The sequence below is a fragment of the Aquarana catesbeiana genome, linkage group LG01, assembly GCF_042186555.1.
Source record: "Aquarana catesbeiana isolate 2022-GZ linkage group LG01, ASM4218655v1, whole genome shotgun sequence".
Lineage (NCBI taxonomy): Eukaryota > Metazoa > Chordata > Amphibia > Anura > Ranidae > Aquarana > Aquarana catesbeiana.
The window spans coordinates 86,196,026-86,218,413 of NC_133324.1; the positions used below are offsets into that span (position 1 = coordinate 86,196,026).

General features: G+C 40.3%; 1 protein-coding gene across 6 annotated transcripts in view; it reads left to right on the top strand.

The window, feature by feature from the left end:
- The window catches only part of NIPBL (NIPBL cohesin loading factor), a 235,684-nt gene that overhangs the window by 95,984 nt on the left and 117,312 nt on the right, over positions 1 to 22,388 (top strand). For 4 of the 6 annotated variants that reach the window (XM_073621328.1, XM_073621291.1, XM_073621308.1 and 1 more), the window contains exons 9-10: positions 955 to 1,566; positions 7,453 to 9,501. In XM_073621328.1, coding sequence (XP_073477429.1) covers positions 955 to 1,566; positions 7,453 to 9,501 — 2,661 coding nt within the window. The remainder of the gene's footprint in view (positions 1 to 954; positions 1,567 to 7,452; positions 9,502 to 22,388) is intronic. The other 2 variants (XM_073621318.1, XM_073621339.1) reach the window with 2 other exon arrangements.

Consider the following 22,388-nt stretch of genomic DNA (forward strand, 5'->3'; position numbering starts at 1 on the left):
TTTTTTTTGTTTTGTTTTCATTTTGGATAGAGTAAGAGAGCGTTGCAACCCGTCTGATTCTGTCCCATTGCGGAGATGTTTCTTCACTTCCTGTCCCGTAGCCAAACAGGAAGTGAGAGGAAATCCCTGCCAATTAAGGGAATAACCTTGGGGACCACCAGGTCACCAGAACCAATGTCCCCATTGGAAGATTTCCCCTCTATTACTTTTCTGGGGACAGCCCTAAATTTGGAATTTTCTTTCACTTTTAGGCCTCATGCACACTGGACGTTTTTGGACGTTTTTACAGCAGCTGTTTTTGGCTTCAGATGTTTTTTTCTACAGTCAATAAACTCCCCATCATGATATCCTAGGTGTCCATACACACATAGGCTGTTATCAGCAGTTTTTGTTGGGGCGTTTTTTTGGCTTTAAAAAAACCCCCAAAACTAGTGGGTTCTGAGAGGAGTTTTTCAGCTGTTTTCAGCGTTTAAAAACGCTCTAGCGTCAAATGCTGATAAATGCTCAAAAACGCAGCTCACCAGCTTTTCTTGACTTTTTGATCCATTCAAAAAAAAAAAAAACTAAAAAAAACCAAAAGCGCTAAAAACCACTAACGGGAAAAACGCTATTGCAAAAACGTTGAAAATTGTTGAAAAACTCACTGCAAAGCTGCTGGCGTTTTTATTATGTTATTTTAACGTCCAGTGTGCATGAGGCCTTAATGATAATGGTGCACAGGAAAAATAGAGAGGGTGAATCTCCTTAACGGGGGGGGGGGGGGGGGGGGGGGGGCACAGACAGCAATAAAAACTGACAAGCATTCTAATCCCTATCCCCTCTATCCAAAACTAAAAAAATGTTTTGCCATTCGTTATACTTTAAGTTTTAGATCAGTTTTTAAATAAAACTGCCTTCACAATTAAAAAAAAAAAAAAAAAAAATCTGTTCTTATACCTGTTCTCCTTTCTGTAGGATCACGGCCATTAATTCTTCAATCCCAGCCTCCTCCCTATGCCTCCCCACGGGATGCTCCTCCTGACATACTGCTGGACTCACCCGACAGAAAGTTGAAAAGACAGAAAAAGTTAAAGATGAGTAAAGATGAGAAGGAGCCAAGTGAAAAGTCAGCTATGTATGATATTATTAGCTCTCCTTCTAAAGACTCCACCAAGCTTACTTTAAGACTGTCTCGTGTGAGATCTAATGAAATGGACCAGCAAGGAGACATGCTTCCTGGCATGGAGAACAGTAATGTCAGTGAAAGCGACCCCTCATTCAATGATCAGTACCCTGGGCACCCATCAAAAACTCCAGTCACTCCACAGGACATAAGTCGCCCTTTGAATGCTGCTGCTTGTTTTCAAGAGCAGACTGAGTTCCTGCAAGTACAACAAGTGCCCGTCCTACAGCCCAACATGTCTGCAAAACCGTCTCAACCTCCCGTGGCTCAGTCACAAACTCAACCAACAGGAAACATAACGCCATACGACGAAGTGGAACTGGATGCTCTGGCGGAGATAGAAAGGATAGAACGGGAATCTGCTATTGAGAGGGAGCGCTTTTCTAAAGAAGTTCAGGATAAAGGTAGTGTGGGGTTATTTTCTATTATGTTTTATACAGCTGGAGATTCCCTACTTTAGAGGTTTTTTTTTTTTTAATCACTCACTAGCGTGAGAAATCCCTTGTTGCCAAGTCCTAATGTTAGTGTGTTTTAATAATCATAAATAGCATAGGATGGTTATGCCACAACTGATAACAAATAGTGCATGTAGTTGAATTTTTATCTTCTGTACAGTGCTCCTTTGTGAAGCTTAGACTTTGCAGAGCTATAAACCCATGCACTTTCTTTGACTATCCAGAACATTTCTAGGCTACATTAGCCAGTCTCTAATCACGATATAATAATTGCTTGATCTGGGGGGTTTTCAGAGGCTACAAAAACAGCTCTGCTCAGGTAGCTACTTAGTAGCTCTGGGGAGAAAATTGGTGATTCAGACAGGAAAAATACTCCCCATCTCTACACCCGCACCCCCCACCCCCCTAAACCCCCCCCCACCCCAGGGATAAACATTGCTTGCTACATCTTTCTGCACTGCTTGCCTCTTCCCTTTCTTTTCTCCATAAACATAAACTTGCCAGGGTGGCAGAGCTGAACATGTGCATTTATGTAGAGCTCTGCTGCTCTAGATGTGACCAAATCATGCGTGCATAGTTAACGACTTGACCTCCGGAAGATTTGTCGTTCCCCCACCCCACACACACAAATAGAGCTTTCCTTTGGTGGGATTTGATCACCACTACTTTTTTTATTTTTTGCGCTATAAACAAAAAAAAAAAAAAAAAAAACCGACAACTTTTGAAAAAAAAAAAAAAAAAAACAAAAACCAATGTTTTACGTTCTGCTATAAAACACTTCTAATACAAAAAAAAAAAAAAAAAAATCTTTATAAATTAGGCCAATATGTATTCTGCTACATGTTTTTTGGTAACATAAGAATTATCACTGCAGAGGTGGTCCGCCCCTCCATGCAGGATCACATATATATATACGTGACCCTGTGCTGAGCTGCCACCCTGTAGCAATAAAACATCTACAGGGCGGTCAGCAAGCGGTTAACCACCCCTTAAATGCTTATGGGCAGCCCAATGGCCTCTTTCATTCAAGTGCCAGTTGCATCTACATTTATGTTGTGCAACACACAGCTTGGCACATTAGAAAGCACACACCCTGAAAGTGCACATAAAATATGTGAGGTTTAAAATGAATAGGTGTGAATGAACCCTTTTGCTGCCAACAGAGTTCCTTTTCCCAGCATGCATGTTAAACTGTTTTTGGACCAGCCTTTACCCCCAACCGTATGCCTTTCGAAAGCAGAGGTCCTTTAGAAACACAGTGGGTACATCCTACAATACTTTTGCATTTAAATGTTGAGTAAGGCCGGCCATACATGGAGCAACCATGGTTAGCAGGAAAGAAATTTAGTTGACTTTCCCCATTAATAAAGAAAGTTGATGCAGCAATCCCTCCTGCCGGGCAAGGATCACCGTCCCCGCCGGGAAAAGACAGTGATTGTCGCTAGCAGCCACTTGCGATAAGCGCGAGAGAATCCGGCAGGCTGGTTGTACCCAAGTTGATCAATCAATTTTGGTACATTCAGCCTGCCCATTAACGGTTCGAGTCTTGGCCGGATCCTGCTGAACCGGCCGAAATTCGAACAGTGTATGGCCGGCCTTAAGCTGTAAAACGCTGGCGCCCAACCTGTGGCCTGGGGATGTTGATTAGATAAAACACCTGGGTGCCCAACCCACCCTCAGGGCCCCTGCAGACTGCCGTTTGTATTTTCCTTACCTAGGTTCTTAGGCTTGTGATAAAAAATTGAGATTGGCTTGTAGTAGTTAAATGGCTTGGTTTATATTTTTCACACTTTTGATGTCCATCACCTTTTCTCTCTCGCTTTTTTTTTTTTTTTTCCCCCTCTGCTCTTATTTTTAATTTTTAAATGGGGGGTAGGGAGCACAAATGTGGAATTTACTGAATTGTAAAAAGGCGTAAAAGCCGTCATCTCTAGCAGTCTAATGTAATGTGTCTCCAGTTTGTGACATTCTTCTGAAATATCTCCAGCCTCCGAACAACTCCTACAGCATGTTTTAGTCTCTGACCATTTCTTCTAGCATGCTCAAAGTCCTTAACTATCTCCAGCTGCATGTATGCAACTTTCTGTAGCATAACATTCACTAAGGTCCTTTTCACATGGGCAGACTGATCGGGTCCACCTGCCAGTTTTTTAGGCCCACCCGATCGGACCATCCATTGCACTTTATTGAGCGGTGGGTGTCAATGGACAATGCCGACATCCAGTCTGATCCTGTCCACTAAAAACGGAAGTATGGGGGATCAGATGACAATCGGATGTAAACGGACAGGCGGTCTATTTACCTCTGACTGCCCATAGAGGACAGTAGGCTGTGTCTGTCTGCTCTGCATAAGCAAGGGCACGCAATTCTGTGTCTAGATTATTAAATAATCTTCTTTTGGAAAGCATGGAGTTTAAATTACATTATAATGGTGGTGGTCATATTGGCCTAAACTGAGAAATTAGTTTTTTGTTTTTTTTTTAATTTTTTTTTTTAAATTTGGATATTATAGCAAAAAGTACAAAATATTGTTTTTTTTTTTTTTTTTTTTTCAAAATTGTCACACTTTTTTTATTTATATCGATAAAAATTGAAAACGCAGAGGTGATCAAATACCACCAAAAGAAAGTTCTATTTGTGGGGAAAAAAGGACATCAATTTTGTTTGGGTACAGCGTCGCACGACCGCGTAATTGTCAGTTAAAGCGACGCAGTGCCGTATTGCAAAAAATTGCCTGGTCAGGAAGGGGGCAAATTCTTATGGGGCTGAAGTTGTTAAAAAGTTTGACCTACACTATTATAGTATAATTTAAACTCCATGCTTTCCAAAAGAAGACTCCTAGTAAATCTAGACATAGAATTGCGTGCACTTGTGAATAAGCAAAATATGATACCCAAAATAGTAACTAGGCAGCATATTTTTAATGCTCACCAATTTAGATACTAAAATTAATGTTTCAAAATAATTTTTTACCTCTTTTGCCTTTTTTCTAACCTTATTTTCCTGAATGGGTTGATATGCTTCCTGTATGACAGTAGTGGGGTTGACAGTTGCCAGCTTGCACCCATATAAATGACCAGTTGGATTTTCAGCAAACTAAAAGCAGTTTGCAGGGGATGCTGCAGCTCTAGGCTTGTATTAGGCTTTACTTTGCCCTGCTTTTGTAGTTTGGCAGTGTACCTATATCCCAGAAAGAGGAGTAGAGCCTGTCCATTTTCGGGTTGCCCCAGCATTTCCCACGATGTGACCCTGGTTGCCCCTTTCTGTATCATGCCGTAATAATGTCTGTATATATGGAGATGTGTGTGATTTGGCTGCATTTATTATTCTCAATATTATTGCAGAATTTGTGGTAGACGCAAAAAAAAAAAAAGCTTGCAGGCTTATTTAGCACAGGAATTTAAGGGCCCATTCACACCATATACATTGAGCTGCACAGCCTTGTCTAAGGCTTCATGTACACTGCTGCTGGTAAATGGACTTTTAGGAGCAGTTGGGCATTTTTTCAGCTTCCCCTGAATTCTCCTCTGTTATCTTATCAGTACATGTACACAGGGTCATTTATAGTGGTTTTTAGGCAGTTGAGTTTAGAAGCATTTTTTGGAAAACAAAAAAAAGCATTCAGGACGGATATTCAGAGGCATTTGAAATGACTAATGCCTGTAACAGCTTGTCAACGCGGTAACTCGCATTTAGCCACGTTTCGTTTACAGGCGTTTTTTTTTTTCTTTTTTTTTTTTTTAATTTTTAACGATTTAAAAAAAAAAAAAAAGCTTTTAAACGCGGCATGTAAACGCAAAACGGATGTTTTTAAACGTTTACTATCTGTCAAGTTTTAAATCGTTCAGGGGAGGTTGTAAAACATCCTGTGTACATTAGGCCTTATGCATAGACAAGATCATTTGCCTTTTGGCTCTGTGAGTTTAGTTCACACCTTTCACTACTGTGGTTTGCACTATAAAAGTGGGACACACTCATTTTACAATACATCAGACTGCTCCCTTCACAGCGGTTTCCGGCAGCAGCCACTAGTCAGATTTCAGCTTACTGTAATTACAGTAGTTAAGAAATGAGTTCTGATTGCTTGCCATTAATCACTGTCTGCATACTGAATAGGCATACAAGACTTATTAAAACAGCTTTAAATTATAAATAAACTTCCCGACTGAAATTCTTTTGTAGTACTGATTAGGGCTAATCACTTTGCTGATACTGTTTATCTAAGGGGTGCTCAACCTTTTAAAGAGCGGGGGCCACTTAAGTGATTTGGTAACCAGTCGCTGGCCACAATGAACGATTGGATTTTACCGCCCCCCACCTTAATTTAAACAAGCTCTTGCTGTCCTGAGCCCCCTATAAGGCTGCTTTCACACTGATACGCTGCGGTTTACCCGCATTGGGGGTGCAATGCAGTACACCTGCGGGTTAGCTGTGCTTTGCTGTAGACTTCTGTTATATCTTGCAGGTGTAGTGCACCCTCTGAAAGCTCACCAAAACTACTGCAGTCAGGAGTTTTGGTGTACCAAACCCGCATAATAGAAATCTATGGCTCAGTGCAGCTCAACCGCAGGTGTACTGCGCTGCACCTGCGGATCAGTTTGAAAGCAGGCTAATAACTATTGCAGAACTGTCAACATTGATATTATGCCCATTGCTAAACTGTGAATGGTACATACGCTGACTTTTCATTTATTCCTCCACTTTCTGATCTGCAGGCTTTGCCAGCTGTAGACTTGCTGTCCCAGGCATAGTACATTTGGTATCACTTCGCCTGGGACAGGAGTTGGCACTATAGGGAAAGTAGTTACTTATATGGCTCTGCTTCCTCTACCACCGGCTCAATCTACAACACTGATGTCTGGGATGATGGGTCGGCAACCCGCGATCTGGGCTTGCTGACCAGCCATACCAGAGCAGGAGATTGCAGGCCACATCAGAGGGCCCTGCGGGCCACATGGGCCGCTGGTTGGGCACCGATGGTTTAGCTGAAAAAAGTAAAAAGCCACAACTGAAGTGAAATTTATTTCACTGCATCCTAATAAGCTTATAAATTCTAGGGTATATCTTAAATTATACAGCAGGTATGATATTGATCATGTAATGAAATGCAGTGATTATTTTCAAAATAATAATGTGGTTGTAAACTCCAATGCTATCTCCAGCTAAGTGGGGCTTATTACCAGCTATCAAGCTAGCTAGCATAGGTTGAAATACAAATGTCAAATATTTGTTTTTGTCTGTTTTTGCGGGTCTGCTGTTTAAAGCCTAGAACAAGTCAATGCAAAAATTATAGGAAAATCTGCATGCCATCTTAAATTTGCCAAATAATCAAACCCTTTTTTATGACCACTGGATTTGACACTTTTGGTCCTTACTATTGTTAAATATATCAAATCGGCTATATAAAATCAAGAAAGAAATATGTAGGATGCCATTACTAAGCCCTCCTAAAGAAAATGCTGTTTACCTGGCTGATGCTATATTTTTAACCACTTCAATACAGGGCACTTATACACCTTCCTGCCCAGACCAATTTTCAGCTTTCAGCACTGTCTCACTTTGAATGACAATTGTGCGGTGATGCTACACTGTACCCAAACAAAATTTTTATAATTTTGTTCCCACAAATAGAGTTTCCTTTTGGTGGTATTTGATCACCTTTGGGATTTTTATTTCCTGCTAAACAAATAAAAAAAAGACAAAAAAAAAATTATATATATATATATTGTGTTGACATTTCATTTAAAAAAAAGTTAATGTCCAGGTTCTAGTAATACATTATAACCATCATATAGTTCTACATTCTCATGTGATCTTTTCTGTTTCCAATTTTAGATAAACCCTTAAAAAAGAGGAAACAAGATTCCTACCCATTAGAAGCTGGAGGTGCTACTGGAGGAAACAGACCAGCTTCCCAGGAGGCAAGCGTGGCAGGAAATGGGTCACGGCCAGCTTTAATGGTTAGCATTGATCTTCTGCACACTGGCAGAGGGGACTCTCAGGCAAATGTAACTCAGGATTCAGACTTTGTAAAGAAGCCAGAAGAAGCAAAATGTAATGATGGATTTGTTCCTGCCGTACCAGACGACCCTACTGGAGTTATAAAAAATGTCCCGGAAAACCATCCGGAGACACCGAAAAAGAAGTCAGAGTCTGAAACTGAGAATACTGAGAAGCCCGTCAAGAGCACACCTGTGCATTCCAGCGAAAACACGCAGGAGGAAATACAGGGAGAAAGTAAACCGTGTGACATCAAAGCCGAGCCTTCTGAGAGCACGGAGGAGGCTATGATTTGTGAAGATGGCAAAAGTGAGGACAAACCTGAAGTATGTAAACAGAACGAGGAGCTGGTAGAGAGTAAAGCAGCAGAGTGTGTAAGCGAGGATGTAAAAGCGGAGGCAAACCATGGTGATATCGCTAAAGAATCCAAACCATGCGACCAGGAGGGGGAGGGGGAGGAGGAGGAGGAGGAGGAGGTTAAGCAAAATGAAAGTTGCAATGAGACTATTGAGGATGAGAAGAAAAAGGAAGAGAAACCGACTCCAAGTACCCCAAAGCTGCGTAGTGAAGGAAAGTCTGACACTCCTAAGCAAAAAACCGAGGGAAAGCCAGAGACACCAAGACAAAAGAATGAGAGTAAACAAGAACAAGCAAAGCAAAAGAGTGAGAGCAAGTCTGAACAATCTAAACAGAAAAGTGATAGTAGGACTGATGGACGCACTGATAATCCTAAACAAAAGACTGATGGACGCCCAGAGACTCCTAAACAAAAGGCCGATGGGCGCCCAGAGACTCCTAAACAAAAGGCTGATGGGCGCCCAGAGACGCCAAAACATAAAAGTGAAAGCCGGCCTGAAACACCTAAGCAAAAGAATGATGGCCGGCCTGAAACACCTAAGCAAAAGAACGATGGCCGGCCTGAAACACCTAAGCAAAAGAGTGAGAGCCGACAAGAGAGTCACAAAAAAAGTGATGAGCGCCATGTCTTGACTAGACAGCGGAGTGAAGGACGCTCTGAGACCCCAAAACACAAACATGAAAACAGGAGAGACTCCCTCAGGCTTTCTTCCGACAAGAAATCTGATTCATCCAAGCATAAAACAGATTCTAAGCCTGATTCTCCCAGGGTGAGATCTGAAAGTCGCAATGATGGGACAAAGTCAAGAGTAGACGGAAGACCAGGCCATGAGTCTTCAAAGCGAGATTCTGAGAATCCAAAGCAAAAATCTGATGACAAGGGGGATCCTTCAAAAGTTAGGAAGCCTGAGTCACTAAGATCTTTCAACAAAAATGAACAGGATACAAAGCATGGGAATAAACCTGATCCTTCAAAAACGGATAAAAGTGAAAGAAAGCATCGTCATGATTCAGATGAATCAAGGGACAGACTTTCTTCTGGAGAGCAGAAGTCAAGATCGGGAAGCCCACGGGTTAAATCTGACAAACCAGACCCAAACAAACCTAAATCTGATAAGCCTACATTGAGATCGCCTTCTGGTAAAGATGGTAAAGATGAGAAAAGGACCGATGGTAACAAAAGTAAGGTGGATGGCAATAAGGGCCATGGTGACAACAAGGCTGGGTTCCCAAGTTATTTGTTGGGTGGGAATCAGGGTTCCTTGAAAAACTTTGTCATTCCAAAACTCAAACGGGATAAGGATGGCAATGTTACCCAGGAGTCCAAGCGATCGGAATTAAAAGGGGATCAGAAAAACCAGGGGGATAAAGCGGGCTTTGTGGAAGATATTAATAAAGGTGCTAAGCCTGTTGTGGTTCTTCAAAAGCTGTCTTTGGATGAGGTACAAAAACTAATTAAAGAACGAGAGGACAAATCCAAGGGTTCACTGAAGTCCAACAAAAACAAGCCATCGAAATCCAGCAAAGGTAATTTATAAAATGTCTTAAATTTTTCTGTGCATTAATGTGTTTTTCCAGGCCCTTAAGAATTGAGCTCCCTACATTACCTTAATTGTTATGGGAATGTTTCTCGTTTAATTTATTGTGCTACTTTGTGAAGAACCTTTGCTTTGTTGTGTGTTTTATTTGTTTTATATGTGCTGTATAAAAAATATGCCGATTTCTACCTCACGTGACTGCTCGCCTCTCTCCTCCTCCTCTCCTTCAGGCTGACGACAGCTGGAGTTCTCAGCCCTCCACTCCCCCCCTCCACTGTAGCTGTCAGACTGGGAGAGGAGAGCAGCGAGGAGTCACGTGAGCGCTGGAAGGCGCTCTAAAATAAGGCAAAAATCAGATTTTTTTTTTTTTTTTTTTTAATACAGCACATACAGTGGGGCACCTATTATCTAACAGAGGCGATTGTTTAATCATGACTAAGTGGCTTTACAACCACTTTAAGTTAATCTCTGCCATTCAGGAGAAGCCTTGTACTTTTATCATTGAATGTAAGGTGGCACCTGAAGTGGAGATCCGGACATCATCTGCCCCTATCGCCACGTCTGCAAGCAGAGGAAATCTTGTATTCAAATTGATTGGCCCCAAATCACTTCACAAAGCCCGTAGTAAAAATGCAAATTCTAGCTGCTATAGTGTCCGAGATTCTGTTTACCTGCCAGTGCTGCTGCCAACATGATTACTACTTTAGCGGTTTCCCAAAACCGTTATATTCAAGGCATGCCATAAATAACTGTCACAGCTGCTTCTGCTCACAACCGCCAATCTATCAAATGGCTGGCGTCATAATTTATCACATGTGCAACACCATGGAAACTGCAGACCACACAGACGAAAATGGCAGCTTCCTTGACGGATGGTTTAGTTCTGCTTTAAATAACGGTCCGTACCACTTCAGCATTTAGATATGCATATTCTGAGGCAAGCTGATTTTGAGACCTAGTTATTTGGCTGTTGATTTGTCCAGTGTGTACAAAATGCTGACACTCCATCTTCTGTTTCACATACACATAAAATAACCAAGAATATATACAATACTTGCTACTGCTTTTGTGTTGCATTGCACTGTGTATGTCTTTTAGTTTCAATGGTTCTATGTTGCTTTGAGATTTGGTGTATATTCATTTTTTTATGTTGTTGAATCAGTAAAATCTTCATCCTACTCAAACTGCATTAATGTAAGCCAACAAAATATTTATGGGGTGCTAAGTAAAGCTGGTATTTATATATTGTTTAAAGCAGTATTCAAGCCAAAAGCAACTTTTATATTTCAGCTTACCAGTTCTTAGATGTGATGGCTGCATTTGTTTCCTTTTTATGGCTGGCTTTTTTCTATTTTCATCTTTTCAACAGAAGAGCTCTCTTGCAGTTACAGGGATGAGATGGATCATTGAACACTGGCAGAGGTGCTTAAAATGATCATGTAAAACCTTTATCCCAAAAAAGGAAAAAAAATATCGTAACTACTTATAAAGTATTAGCTGGAATTTTACTTTATTGTGTTACTGTATTTAAAGTATAACTAAAACTGATCTAAAAACTTAAAGTATAACTAAAGGCAAAAGTTTTTTTTTTTTTTTAGTTTTGTAAAGAGTGGAGAGGGATTAGAACTCCTGTCAGTTTTTATTGATGTCTGTGCCCCTATTAGGAAGATTCACCCTCACTATTTGTCCTGTTTACCAAGATCAGTGAAAGTAAGAAGAAAACCCCAAATTTTGGGTTGTCCCCAACAAAGTAACAGAGGGTAAGGCTCCGTATCCACTAGTGCAACTTGTCATGTGACTTTGGACACAGTCGCATGACAAGTCACATCCCATTGATTTTAATGGCACCTTTTCCAATCTATGTGACTTAAAGTTGCAGCGACTTTGAAAAGGTCCCTGCACTAATTTGATGCGACTTTTGATGCAACTTTGATCCAGAGAGTGTAAAGTTGGGTCAAAGCTGCACTCAGTCGCAGGACTTTTGGGTCCCAATAGTGGAAACATAGCCTAAAAGTTCCAATGGGGACATTAGTTCTGGTGACCTGGGAGTCCCCAAAAATTCCCTTTTTATATTTGCAGGGATTTCCTCACACTTCTTGGCTATGGGACAGGAAGTGAAAGGAAGTCTCAGCAATGGGACACAGATGACAAAAAAACAAAAACCTGACAGGTTATAACCATCCCTTACTCTATCCAAAATGGGGAAAATAAAGATTTGCCTATAGTTCTACTTGAAATCTGCTAGTACTTCTAACATACCCCAGTCTGACAATGCTGCTGTCTAAATCTGCCCCCTGTATGCCTTCATCCAGAGTGGTGTCTGTATAATAAAGGAATAAAGGAGGTGTATTACTGGACAGATCACCGGGGGGGAAGCCTAAATTTACTAATGCAGCCAATACATCTAATGATTGGTAAGCGTTTCTGTTTTGGGGTTTAATGCCGCTTTAATGATGAGAAAAATTTCTACTTGTAGGTTTTGTTTCCATCATGTATAAATGTTGGTTTGCATGGCTTTGATTGATCAAAACTTGGTAAGTGCTGAAGACTCCAAAAAACTTCTCACTTTCATCTTCAGTATTTGTAGTGTAGTTGCCTACCCATACTGCCTCCAATATGAAGGTGGTGGTCCAGCCTTTGTCCTTTTCAAAAACATTGCCATTAAAGATTACAGGTTTTCAGGTGCTTGCTGAAACATTTATTTTATTTTAGCACAAATGTGTACTCTGAGCACTTGTTTTACTTTCTCTGCGTTGTAGCATGGAAGCGTGTAGAAATATTGATGTCTTTTCTGAATCTCAAGTTATGTTGCTTTATGAGCGTTTTTTTTTCCTTTGGCAAAACTCATTGTTTCCCGAACACAAAAATGTTATTATGGCGCTTCAAAATGACCTGGTAGATTCTTGGTGATTTAACACAATGTTATTGGAGGATTTATCTCCAGCCCTGTAAAGGTGCCTCTTCTGGGTCCTAGATGGGCCGGTTGGTTGCTGGATTCTGTAGCCTGATGTATGTTCTGAGGGTGATGTTTCTAATTTGTTGGCAACGAAATGATGACTTTGTGTAATTTGCCGGTCAGGACTGTAAAAGTGACAATTGGAAACTGATTATTTGCTATGACTAAGAAACGTGATATTTGCACACTCTTATATACAACAGACTTATCTCTGGATAAAATGCTGTAACGTATTCTGCACTGGTGCATACTATAGGGGACCTGCTGTAGCCTCAGGGTAGATAAAAATCAATGATTTAAAACCTTGTCTTTTAAAAAAAAAATCAGATTTTTTTTAATTTAAATCAGATTTTTTTTTTTTTTTTTTAAATCAGATCTTTTTTATTTAAATCACATCTTTATTATTTAAATCAAATGTATTTGAATAAACTGCTTTTGGAGTAAAAATCTGTCTAAAGATAGTTTTCTATTTAAGATGATTTAGTAATTTAGCTTATTCAGCATGAAATTCCTAGATTGTGAACTCTTAACGAGCAGGGCCCTCTGAATCCTCCTGTATTGTATTGTAATTGTACTGTCTGCCCTAATGTAAAGCATTGCGCAAACTGTCGACGCTATATAATCCTGTATAGTAATAAAATGGAGCTTAGTTATGTAGCATGAGGCTGTATATTCTGCAATTTTTACATTTTTGGGAAACTCGTTCAATGAATCCAAGCTCTGCAAGCTGAGATAACATGCACTGCATGGATAAATTCACACAATTTCACAGTAACCATGAGATAAATCAAAGTTCAGAAATATTGCTTTATCCCATTGCTTTGCAAACCTATGTACACTACAAACTGTGAGAAGATCTGGATGCCGCACATCCGGTGTGCGGCATCCAGATCTTCTCATTTCAAGCCTGTTCCACTTAGCATTCAGCCAGCACCTGGAACTCTTCTACTCTGAAAATCTTACATCAATCTCACACCTGGGTCTGTGTCCACCTGAGCGGTGAAACACTGTCTCTGCCTTGCCTACACTACAAACTATGATTGAATCTGTTCTGATATCGCTGTTTTACTAACCTGACAGCTTATTTTTCTAAATAGGAAACCTTCATTTTTTTTGCAAATATTAAAGATTCTAACTACCAGCAAGAATAAGTCCTTACATTTAAAGAGAACCTGTCACTTCAGATCCATCATGGTAGCACTTTTCTTAGCGGGCATCCACTCACCTGCTGCCGTCACGTCCCTCACCTTGTTGTATCACTGCCGCATCACCAGCCATCCCATTAAAGTGAATGGGACTGTCGGTGAGTCAACAGCGGGTCAGAGAAGGAGGGACAGAGATGACAGTTGCTCTTTAAAAAAATTATTATTTATATCAAGCCTTTTTACTAGTGATATCAATCATGTTTGTTTGTAATCCATTGTTTTAAGTAAAAAAAAGTTTATTGGCAACAGGATCGATTTGATTTAAATCAAGTCGATTTAAATCCCTAGTGAAAAGGCTTGATTTAAATCAACTTGAATTAAATCATAATTTTTAAAGAGCAACTGTCATCTCTGTTCAACAGTGGCTCCTCCTCTGACCCGCTGTTGACTCACCGACAGTCCCGTCCCATTCACTTTAATGGGACGGCTGGTGATGTGGCAGTGACAGAACAAGGTGAGGGACGTGGCGGCAGCAGGTGAGTGGATGTCCGCTAACAGGCACTGCCATGATGGATCTGAAATGCCAGGTGCTCTTTAAATGTAAGGACTTATTATTGCTGGTAGTTAGAATCTTTAATATTTTCAAATTAAGGTTTCCTATTTAGAATTGTGAGATGTCAGGTTAGTAAATATTCCCAAACTGGGTCTCCTTTAGGGCCTGTTGCCATTTTGCTCCTCAAGGGAGGAATAAAGCATCTTAAGCTATGTACAGAAAGATCACAGGGTTTATAAGCTGCTTAGGTTTCACTTTCATTTTACTGCTTGCCCTTCCTCCTTAGATTTAGAGCCTGATACAGATGCATTTCTCTTCAATCATACAGTTTGTAGTGTACATAGATTTGCAAAACAATGGGATAAAGGAAAATTCCCGAACTTTGATTTATCTCATGGTTACTGTGAAATTGTGTGAATGCATCAATGCAGTGCATGTTATCTCAGCTTGCAGAGCTTGGATTCATTGAAATGATTTTAACAAAAATGTAAATATTGCAGAATATACAGCCTCATGCTACATAACTAAGCTCCATGTCATTAATAGAAAACTCTTTAGATTTTTTTTCTTTAGGTTTTTACTTCAAAAGCATTTTATGAAAATAAATGAGATGCAAATCAAAAAAATCCGATATTTAAAAAAAAAAAAAAATCATTGATTTTTATTCACCCTGATTGGGAACATGTACTGAGAGCGTATGGATGATTGTTTGTAAACTGTTGAAAATGCTAATTGCTTGGCTGTTATGACGATCGAATACCTATTTTAGGGTTTGAGGCACATATCTGGAACAGATCTGCAGTTCTGACTTTCTAATCGGCATGTTTGTTCCAGGTCAGTGACTGAATGCATTGCAGAGAGTTTACATGCAGGGCTGCTCATCCATTCATGTACAGAAGTAAGCTGTCAGATGTGCCCTTACCAGTTATTCTAATCTTTGCACAAGTGGAAAAACTGTGCATAAAAACTGCAGTAACCTGGATCACAACCATGTTACTGTTTTTGCCTCCAAGTACTTAGGCATTTTAAGGAGCCATATAAGTTTAAAGGCATTGTACACTTTCAAATGTATTTTTTTATTTTTTAAACTAGGTATTAGTGTAGTTATATTCAGTATGTCGTTTGTTTATCTTACCATGTATTGATGGGCTTGCATGTTGTGGCTGCAGTTTGTAGTGTCATGACTGACTGATTGATTCTCCCCTGTCCATATATTCATTCACCTAACTTATCCCTGTTTGCTGAACGGACAGGCAACTACTACTTCTGGGTCAGACAGCATCCAATCCATGCCTGGCTATTTCCTCCGCGTTGCCCCACAAATATGTGGGTGCTAATGTGATGAAAGACTGCATGGTGATCTCTGTTAATTGCTCTGTCTGTTTGTGTCAATCAGATCTAATTACTGTTTATCTCTCACCTGTAGAGAACTAGACCACAGCAGCCCATAGATGAGTCTTTTTTTTTTTTTTTCTTTTTTCCTCAGCCATCATGTTGAAGAGAAAAAAAAAAAGATTTGCTTCCCCCATCCACACATTCAATGTAGATGGGGATTCCCACCCCGCTGATCTATTGTAATTTGACAATGGGAAGATTTTTCCCACCATCAGAATACACTAGTCAGCGCTGCCAACTATAGCCGACAGGCTGGTTGCCCAGAGGTAGATAGGCTGCTGTACAAACAGCCTGCCCGTACATGGATTGAAGTTCATCTGGTCCCTGCTGAACCAAATTTTGATCCATATATGGCCAATTCATTGAGATCTCCAATCACGTCACTTCCGGTTACTGTAAAGCATCAGTAATTGGAGATTTAGACGACTTGCTGTTTTGACACAACACCGACAACCGTGGCGTGTACACTCCGATACATGATATTATGAGCGGACATTGTTAGTTCACCCGATACTAACCAACAACATGGCCGCCTCCAAGGCGGCAAAAAGTTTTTTCCTCCTTAGCCGCTATTCTGTCAAAACAGCAAACTGTTCGTGTACAGTTTTCCGGTGTTGTGTCAAAACAGCAACTCATCTAAATCTCCAATTACTGATGCTTTGCAGTAACCCTAAGTGACATGATTGGAGATCTCGATGAATTGGCTATTTTGACAGAACACTGGCTTAAGAGACCCGGGTATTGTGGGCTATATAGTTTTTTCACAGGGAGTGTCCATTTTTAGACTACAGAGATCATGCATCAATGTAGAACTAAAGGCAGAATTTCATTTTAGAGGTGATATCCCTTCACTTCCTGTCCCATTGCCAAAACAGGAAGTGAGAGGAAATCCCTCCAAATTGAGGGAATCCATGGTAGTCATCAGGACTAGTGTCCCCATTGGAAGATTTTCCCTTTGTTCTTCTAGTGACAACCCAAAATTTGAGTTTTTTTTTGGTTATTTCTACTTTTGATGATAATCGTAAACGGGACAAATAGAGATGGCAAATCTCCCTAATGAGACGGCAATAAAAATCTGACAGGCGTTCTAATCTCTCTCCACTCTATCCAAAAACAAAATTATTTTGCCTTTAGTTATGCTTTATCCTGTGCCATGCCGCATGCTCCATGTTTACATACAAACAGAAACCACTGGCACAGAAATGTGAAGGTTGACTCTACTATAGGCTGTTTATACAAGGCAAAAACTGACCCCATGAAACTACATGATCAATGCCCATCTTAAGTTGGTGAAAAACAAATGGTGCAGGTAGGAAAGCTTATATTGTCTTTTTAAATTACCGAGTGATAGCAAAGAAGATGAGGTACCATTGAGCATTGGTTGCTAGGCACTGAAGATCTGGCCTAATGGTTATATAGAATTTTTTTTTATACCAACACTTTTCAGTATCCTATTTTAATATTGATTATCGTTAACAAAAGTCGAATTGTGAGCTTTTTTGTAATAATTCTTTTGCTCTGCCTCAGTGTTGATATTGTGTTATCTCTTCCATTGTGTGGTTTCTGCAAAAACGTAATCCACTTCGCTTGTTTTCATGTAACTAATAAGGTATCTATGGCTGGAAAGCCCCAGGTCTCTAAATGATTGTTACCACTCCATGGCAGTATTTAAGGATAGGTAAACCTATTTCTCTTCAGCTGTCACCAGAAAGGTTGAAAACTTTCAGTAAGTAGACTATATTAGTTTTCCAGGTGATTCTATAAACTTTTGCTATGGTGGTGTTTTTTTTTTTTTTTTTTTACAGCAGACAGAACTTTTACTGTTATGTAGTTATGGCACACAGTATTGGACAGGAAGGTTATGGATTGTAACGTTATGCGTTATTGTAATTGTAATGCGACTTGGTTGCTGTAACCAGACATCTACTCTTGATTTTGTGTTGTATACTGGCTCTACAAGTGCCTTTCCTATGTCAGTGTCAGGATGAGCTGCATTGGTATTGTGACCAAATGGTCTAGTGTACATGATTGTTTGAGATGTGTTTGTCTTCTATTCATCTGTTATAGCGTTGAAGAGATTTGAAATCCCTGCTGTTATTTGTGCAGCACTTCCAGGATGGATGCTCTGTGCTGGCACTGACCAATCAGAATCTCTCTGCTCCGTCCCAGGAAGAAGAGCGGGGGTTTTAAGTCCCAGGACTGCTACAACTCCACAGGTGGAGGGAAAGAAAATTGCTTGATTCCTCCATCAACAAGTCAGTGTTGATGGGGGAATTGCCCCCTACAGCGTTATTATGTTCTGCTGGCAGTACACAGTGATTAGTTTTGCCGGCTGCACTAATCGCTTGGGAAAAACCTGACACGATGGTTGTGATGGGGAGCTCGTACAAGTATCATAATTCGGATGGTGCCTGCTGAATCAGCCAAATTTCAGTCCATGTATGGCCGACTAAACACAAGTATTACCTGACACCTAAACCGCAGTCCCCCCCCCTTTTGTTGTTTTCCCTTTAGCTTAAGGATGGCACCATGTTTATGAAGGTATCGCACAGGGTCAGTGTCTACTTCTTGGACTGAGACGCTAACTCATAAATGACACAAACCTGTAATTACTGGGGCCTGTGCAGTTCTTGGTTGTGTTCACACAGATGAGCTCTCTGATGCAGCTTCTTGCCTTCTACATAGTTGGTGTTAAAGTATAAAAACTAAAGGCAATGTGTTTTTTTTGTTTTGGAGAGGGATTGGAACACCTGTCAGGTATTTATTGCTGTCTGTGTTTCTTTTGTCCTGTTTACTGTTATCACTGAAAGTGAAAGAAAATCAAAAATTTGGGTTGTTTCCAGAGCAGTAATAGAGGAGAAATTATCCAGCTACTACAGGCGGTCCCTGAGTTACAAACATCCAACTTTCAAACGACCCCTACTTACAAACGAAGGGAGACAACAGGTAGTGAGAGGAGATCTACCCCTAGGAAGGGAAATTCACCCCTGTAAGAGTTATTATGGAAAAAAATCCTTGTTTCCACAACAACCCAAAAGTTTCAAAATCCAATTGTCATTGGGACAGAAAGTGAGGTGAAATCTTCTGAACAGGGGCACAGACAGTAAAACAAATGTTACAGGCGTGTTAACCCTTCCCTATGCTATCCAAAAACATAAAAATTAGTTTTTTGGCTGGAACTACAATTAAAAAATGTACCTGTTCCGACTTACAAATAAATTCAACTTAAAGAGGAACTGCAGTCTGCTCACATAATTTGTAATAAAAACATCTTCGCTATTCTGAAGTTTCCCTCCAACCACTTTGCATATTATTTTATATATACTGTGATCATTTACTTGCCAAATATGCTGCAGAAATCTCCCTCCACTGAGACTGGCTGCAACCATTTTAAAGTAGTTGTAAACCCTTTACAACCACTTTAAACTACAGGCAAGTCTATAATTAGGCTTACCTGTAGCTACACTGGATATCTCCTCAACCTGCACGGTTGAGGAGATATCCCCTGTTATCTGCATGTGCCAACGACATCGGCACATGCTCCCTTAAGCAAACTGAAGCAATGACCATGTACGTACCGTTGCTTCAGTTGCACTGTGCCGTTACCGGCGGCTCCCGGGAGTACTGTCGGCCGCCAGAGTGGTGAAAGAAGACCACTGCGGGGGGCTTCGATCTCGGGTAAGTAATTCATAATGAGCTAGTATGCTATGCATACTAGCTCATTATGCCTTTGTCTTGCAGGTTGTTTTTTTTTGTTTTGGAATTTTTTTAAAAGGGTTTACAACCACTTTAACTGTGGGCAGCTAAAGCTGCTGCCTGCTCACTTCCTGGATTTACAGAGACACACCTCCAGCTCTACAGCTCTCATTGGCCCTCTTATGACTCATCTCCCTTCCTTCCTGGCAAACTCTTACAAGAGAGAGCTGTGCACAATGTCATAAGCCTAGGCTAATGACAAGAAACAGGAAGTGGGCTGTATAAGGTATTTACTAGCAGAAAAAAAAAGTTTTACTATCCAACGCAAGGGTAGAAGATTTAATAGATAGAGAGATGAAAAAATGACTGAAGTTCCATTTTAAAAACAAACCTACAGACCCCATCATGTTTGTAACCCGGGGACTGCCTGTACTTCTGTTGCCAGCTAGGACTTGCCTCACTTTCAGGTTTCTTCTCCCTATTTTGGCTAATGGAAATCTCCATAAGGAAACATTCACACCTGGGTGTTTTGAATCCGCCTTGCGGTTTTCAAAATGATGAATCGCACAATGTGCATTTGAGATGCCATGCATTTTAATGGCACCTTAAAACGTGGTGCGGTTGGGCCGCGATTGTCACATGATAAATCAGGCCGCAATGCTGATAAACCGCATTGTGTGAAGATTGTCGCCCCCAAAAAAGTTTTTGGCGCTAATAACCCCCTTCTCTACCTTATCCAAAATAAATATTGCTACAAAAGTGCTAGAGGTCCACATATTTTCATACTGCAAGTTTATTTCTTCTTTGCCAAGCTTATTTTTTTTTTTTATTACCATTTTTTTGCTACCCATATTATGTTTTATCAAATACTAAACACTTGTCATTTTTAGGGCTATTTAATATGAATATTATTGGCATCTTGGTGCATTGTTGTGTGAAACGTGTTTCCATGATTTTTGTTTTAGCTATTGAAAGGAAAATATTTTTAATAGATTTAAAGATAAGAAAAAAAATAGTCTTTTCCTAAATGTTTTCACAGAACTGTTAAAAACCTAGCAACCTGAGAAGTAAAATAATGCTAAAATGCAACATAAGATATCTGCAGTCAACAAGGGGTTAAGCAAAATGAAAACAATTTTTTTTTTTTTCCCTCTTTCTTGTAGTGTTTTGATTATAATAACTGCCACAAGGTGGCGATATGGCAGAACACATGCAGCACGTGTTTTAACTGTCTGGTACTTTTCATTGATAAAAATAAAAACACAACCAGTTCATCCACTGATTAGATAAGAGGGAAGTAAAAATAGCACAGCTTGCCCTAGGTATCACCAGTTTGTGAGAGCTTTTATTGATGAGCAAATTGTGATTCAGTAATATATTTTGTGAGTTCTAAGCTTACGTCTCAGGATGAATCTGACACATCTAAAACAGCTGTCATCTTTCACAAGTGGTGTATTAGCTGCAGGTCACATATCTTGCTGAAGTAACCATTTTTATTTTGACAATAACCATAATCATTTCTGTAATCGTATTCAGTGAGGACAAAGCACAGGGGGCTTTCCTTATTTAATTAAATCACATAAAAGCTTAGAATGTCTTTCTTTTAAATTCTTAAAGATAATACTTTGCTTGCAGGGCATACATGAATTGTTTGTCTTTAAAATGTACAACATCAAGATTTATGCATTGTAATTTATTACTTTTCTGGCTCTCCATTATGAACAAGCAGTTTGTGTCTTCTTGAATGAATTGCTGAACGGCTTCACATTTTCGAATTATCGTTACATTATACACACGGTTTAGAAGACTACTTTGGATCTCATATTCTCTCTGTACTGGTTCTAAAATGTTTAAAATATACTAGCTTGTGGGAAGTTCAAAATTTGCACTCACATATCTACCTAGGAAAACAACGTGTCTATAAAGTTTGTTCCAAAGCAAGACAAACGTCAAATGCCCTGTGTATCTGTAATCCATTTTCCTTGATGGGGAGATTTCTTTCTTATTCCACAAGGACAGTCGTAAGTAGAGATGCACAGAAATAAAAATTTTGGTGCCGAAACCAAAAATTCAGGATGCACTTGGTCGAAACCGAGAATGTCAGTTAAAAAAAAAAAAAATGTATATACAATATTTCACAAAAGTGAGTACACCCCTCACATTTTTGTAAATATATTATTATATCTTTTCATGTAACAACACTGAAGAAATGACACTTTGCTACAATGTAAAATAGTGAGTGTACAGCTTGTATAACAGTGTAAATTTGCTGTCCCCTCAAAATAACTCAACACACAGCCATTAATGTCTAAACCGCTGGCAACAAAAGTGAGTACACCCCTAAGTGAAAATATCCAAATTGGGCCCAAAGTATAAAAAATGTGAGTGGCCACCATTATTTTCCAGCACTGCCTTAACCCTCTTGGGCATGGAGTTCACCAGAGCTTCACAGGTTGCCACTGGAGTCCTTTTCCACTCCTCCATGACGACATCACAGAGCTGGTGGTTGTTGGAGACCTTGTGCTTCTCCACCTTCCGTTTGAGGATGCCCCACAGATGCTCAATAGGGTTTAGGTCTGGAGACATGCTTGGCCAGTCCACCTTTACCCTCAGCTTCTTTAGCAAGGCAGTGGTCGTCTTGGAGGTGTGTTTGGGGTCGATATCATGTTGGAATTTTTCCCTGTGGCCCAGTCTCCGAAGGGAGGGGTTCATGCTCTGCTTCAGTATGTCACAGTACATGTTGGCATTCATGGTTCCCTCAATGAACTGTAGCTCCCCAGTGCCGGCAGCACTCAGGCAGCCCCAGACCATGACACTCCCACCACCATTCTTGACTGTAGGCAAGACACACTTGTCTTTGTACTCCTCACCTGGTTGCCGCCACACACGCTTGACACCATCTGAAGCAAATAAGTTTATCTTGGTCTCATCAGACCACAGGACATGGTTCCAGTAATCCATGTCCTTAGTCTGCTTGTCTTCAGCAAACTGTTTGCGGGCTTTCTTTGCATCATCTTTAGAAGAGGCTTCCTTCTGGGACGACAGCCATACAGACCAATTGTGCGGCGTATGGTCTGAGCACTGACAGGCTGGCCCCCCACCCCTTCAACCTCTGCAGCAATGCTGGCAGC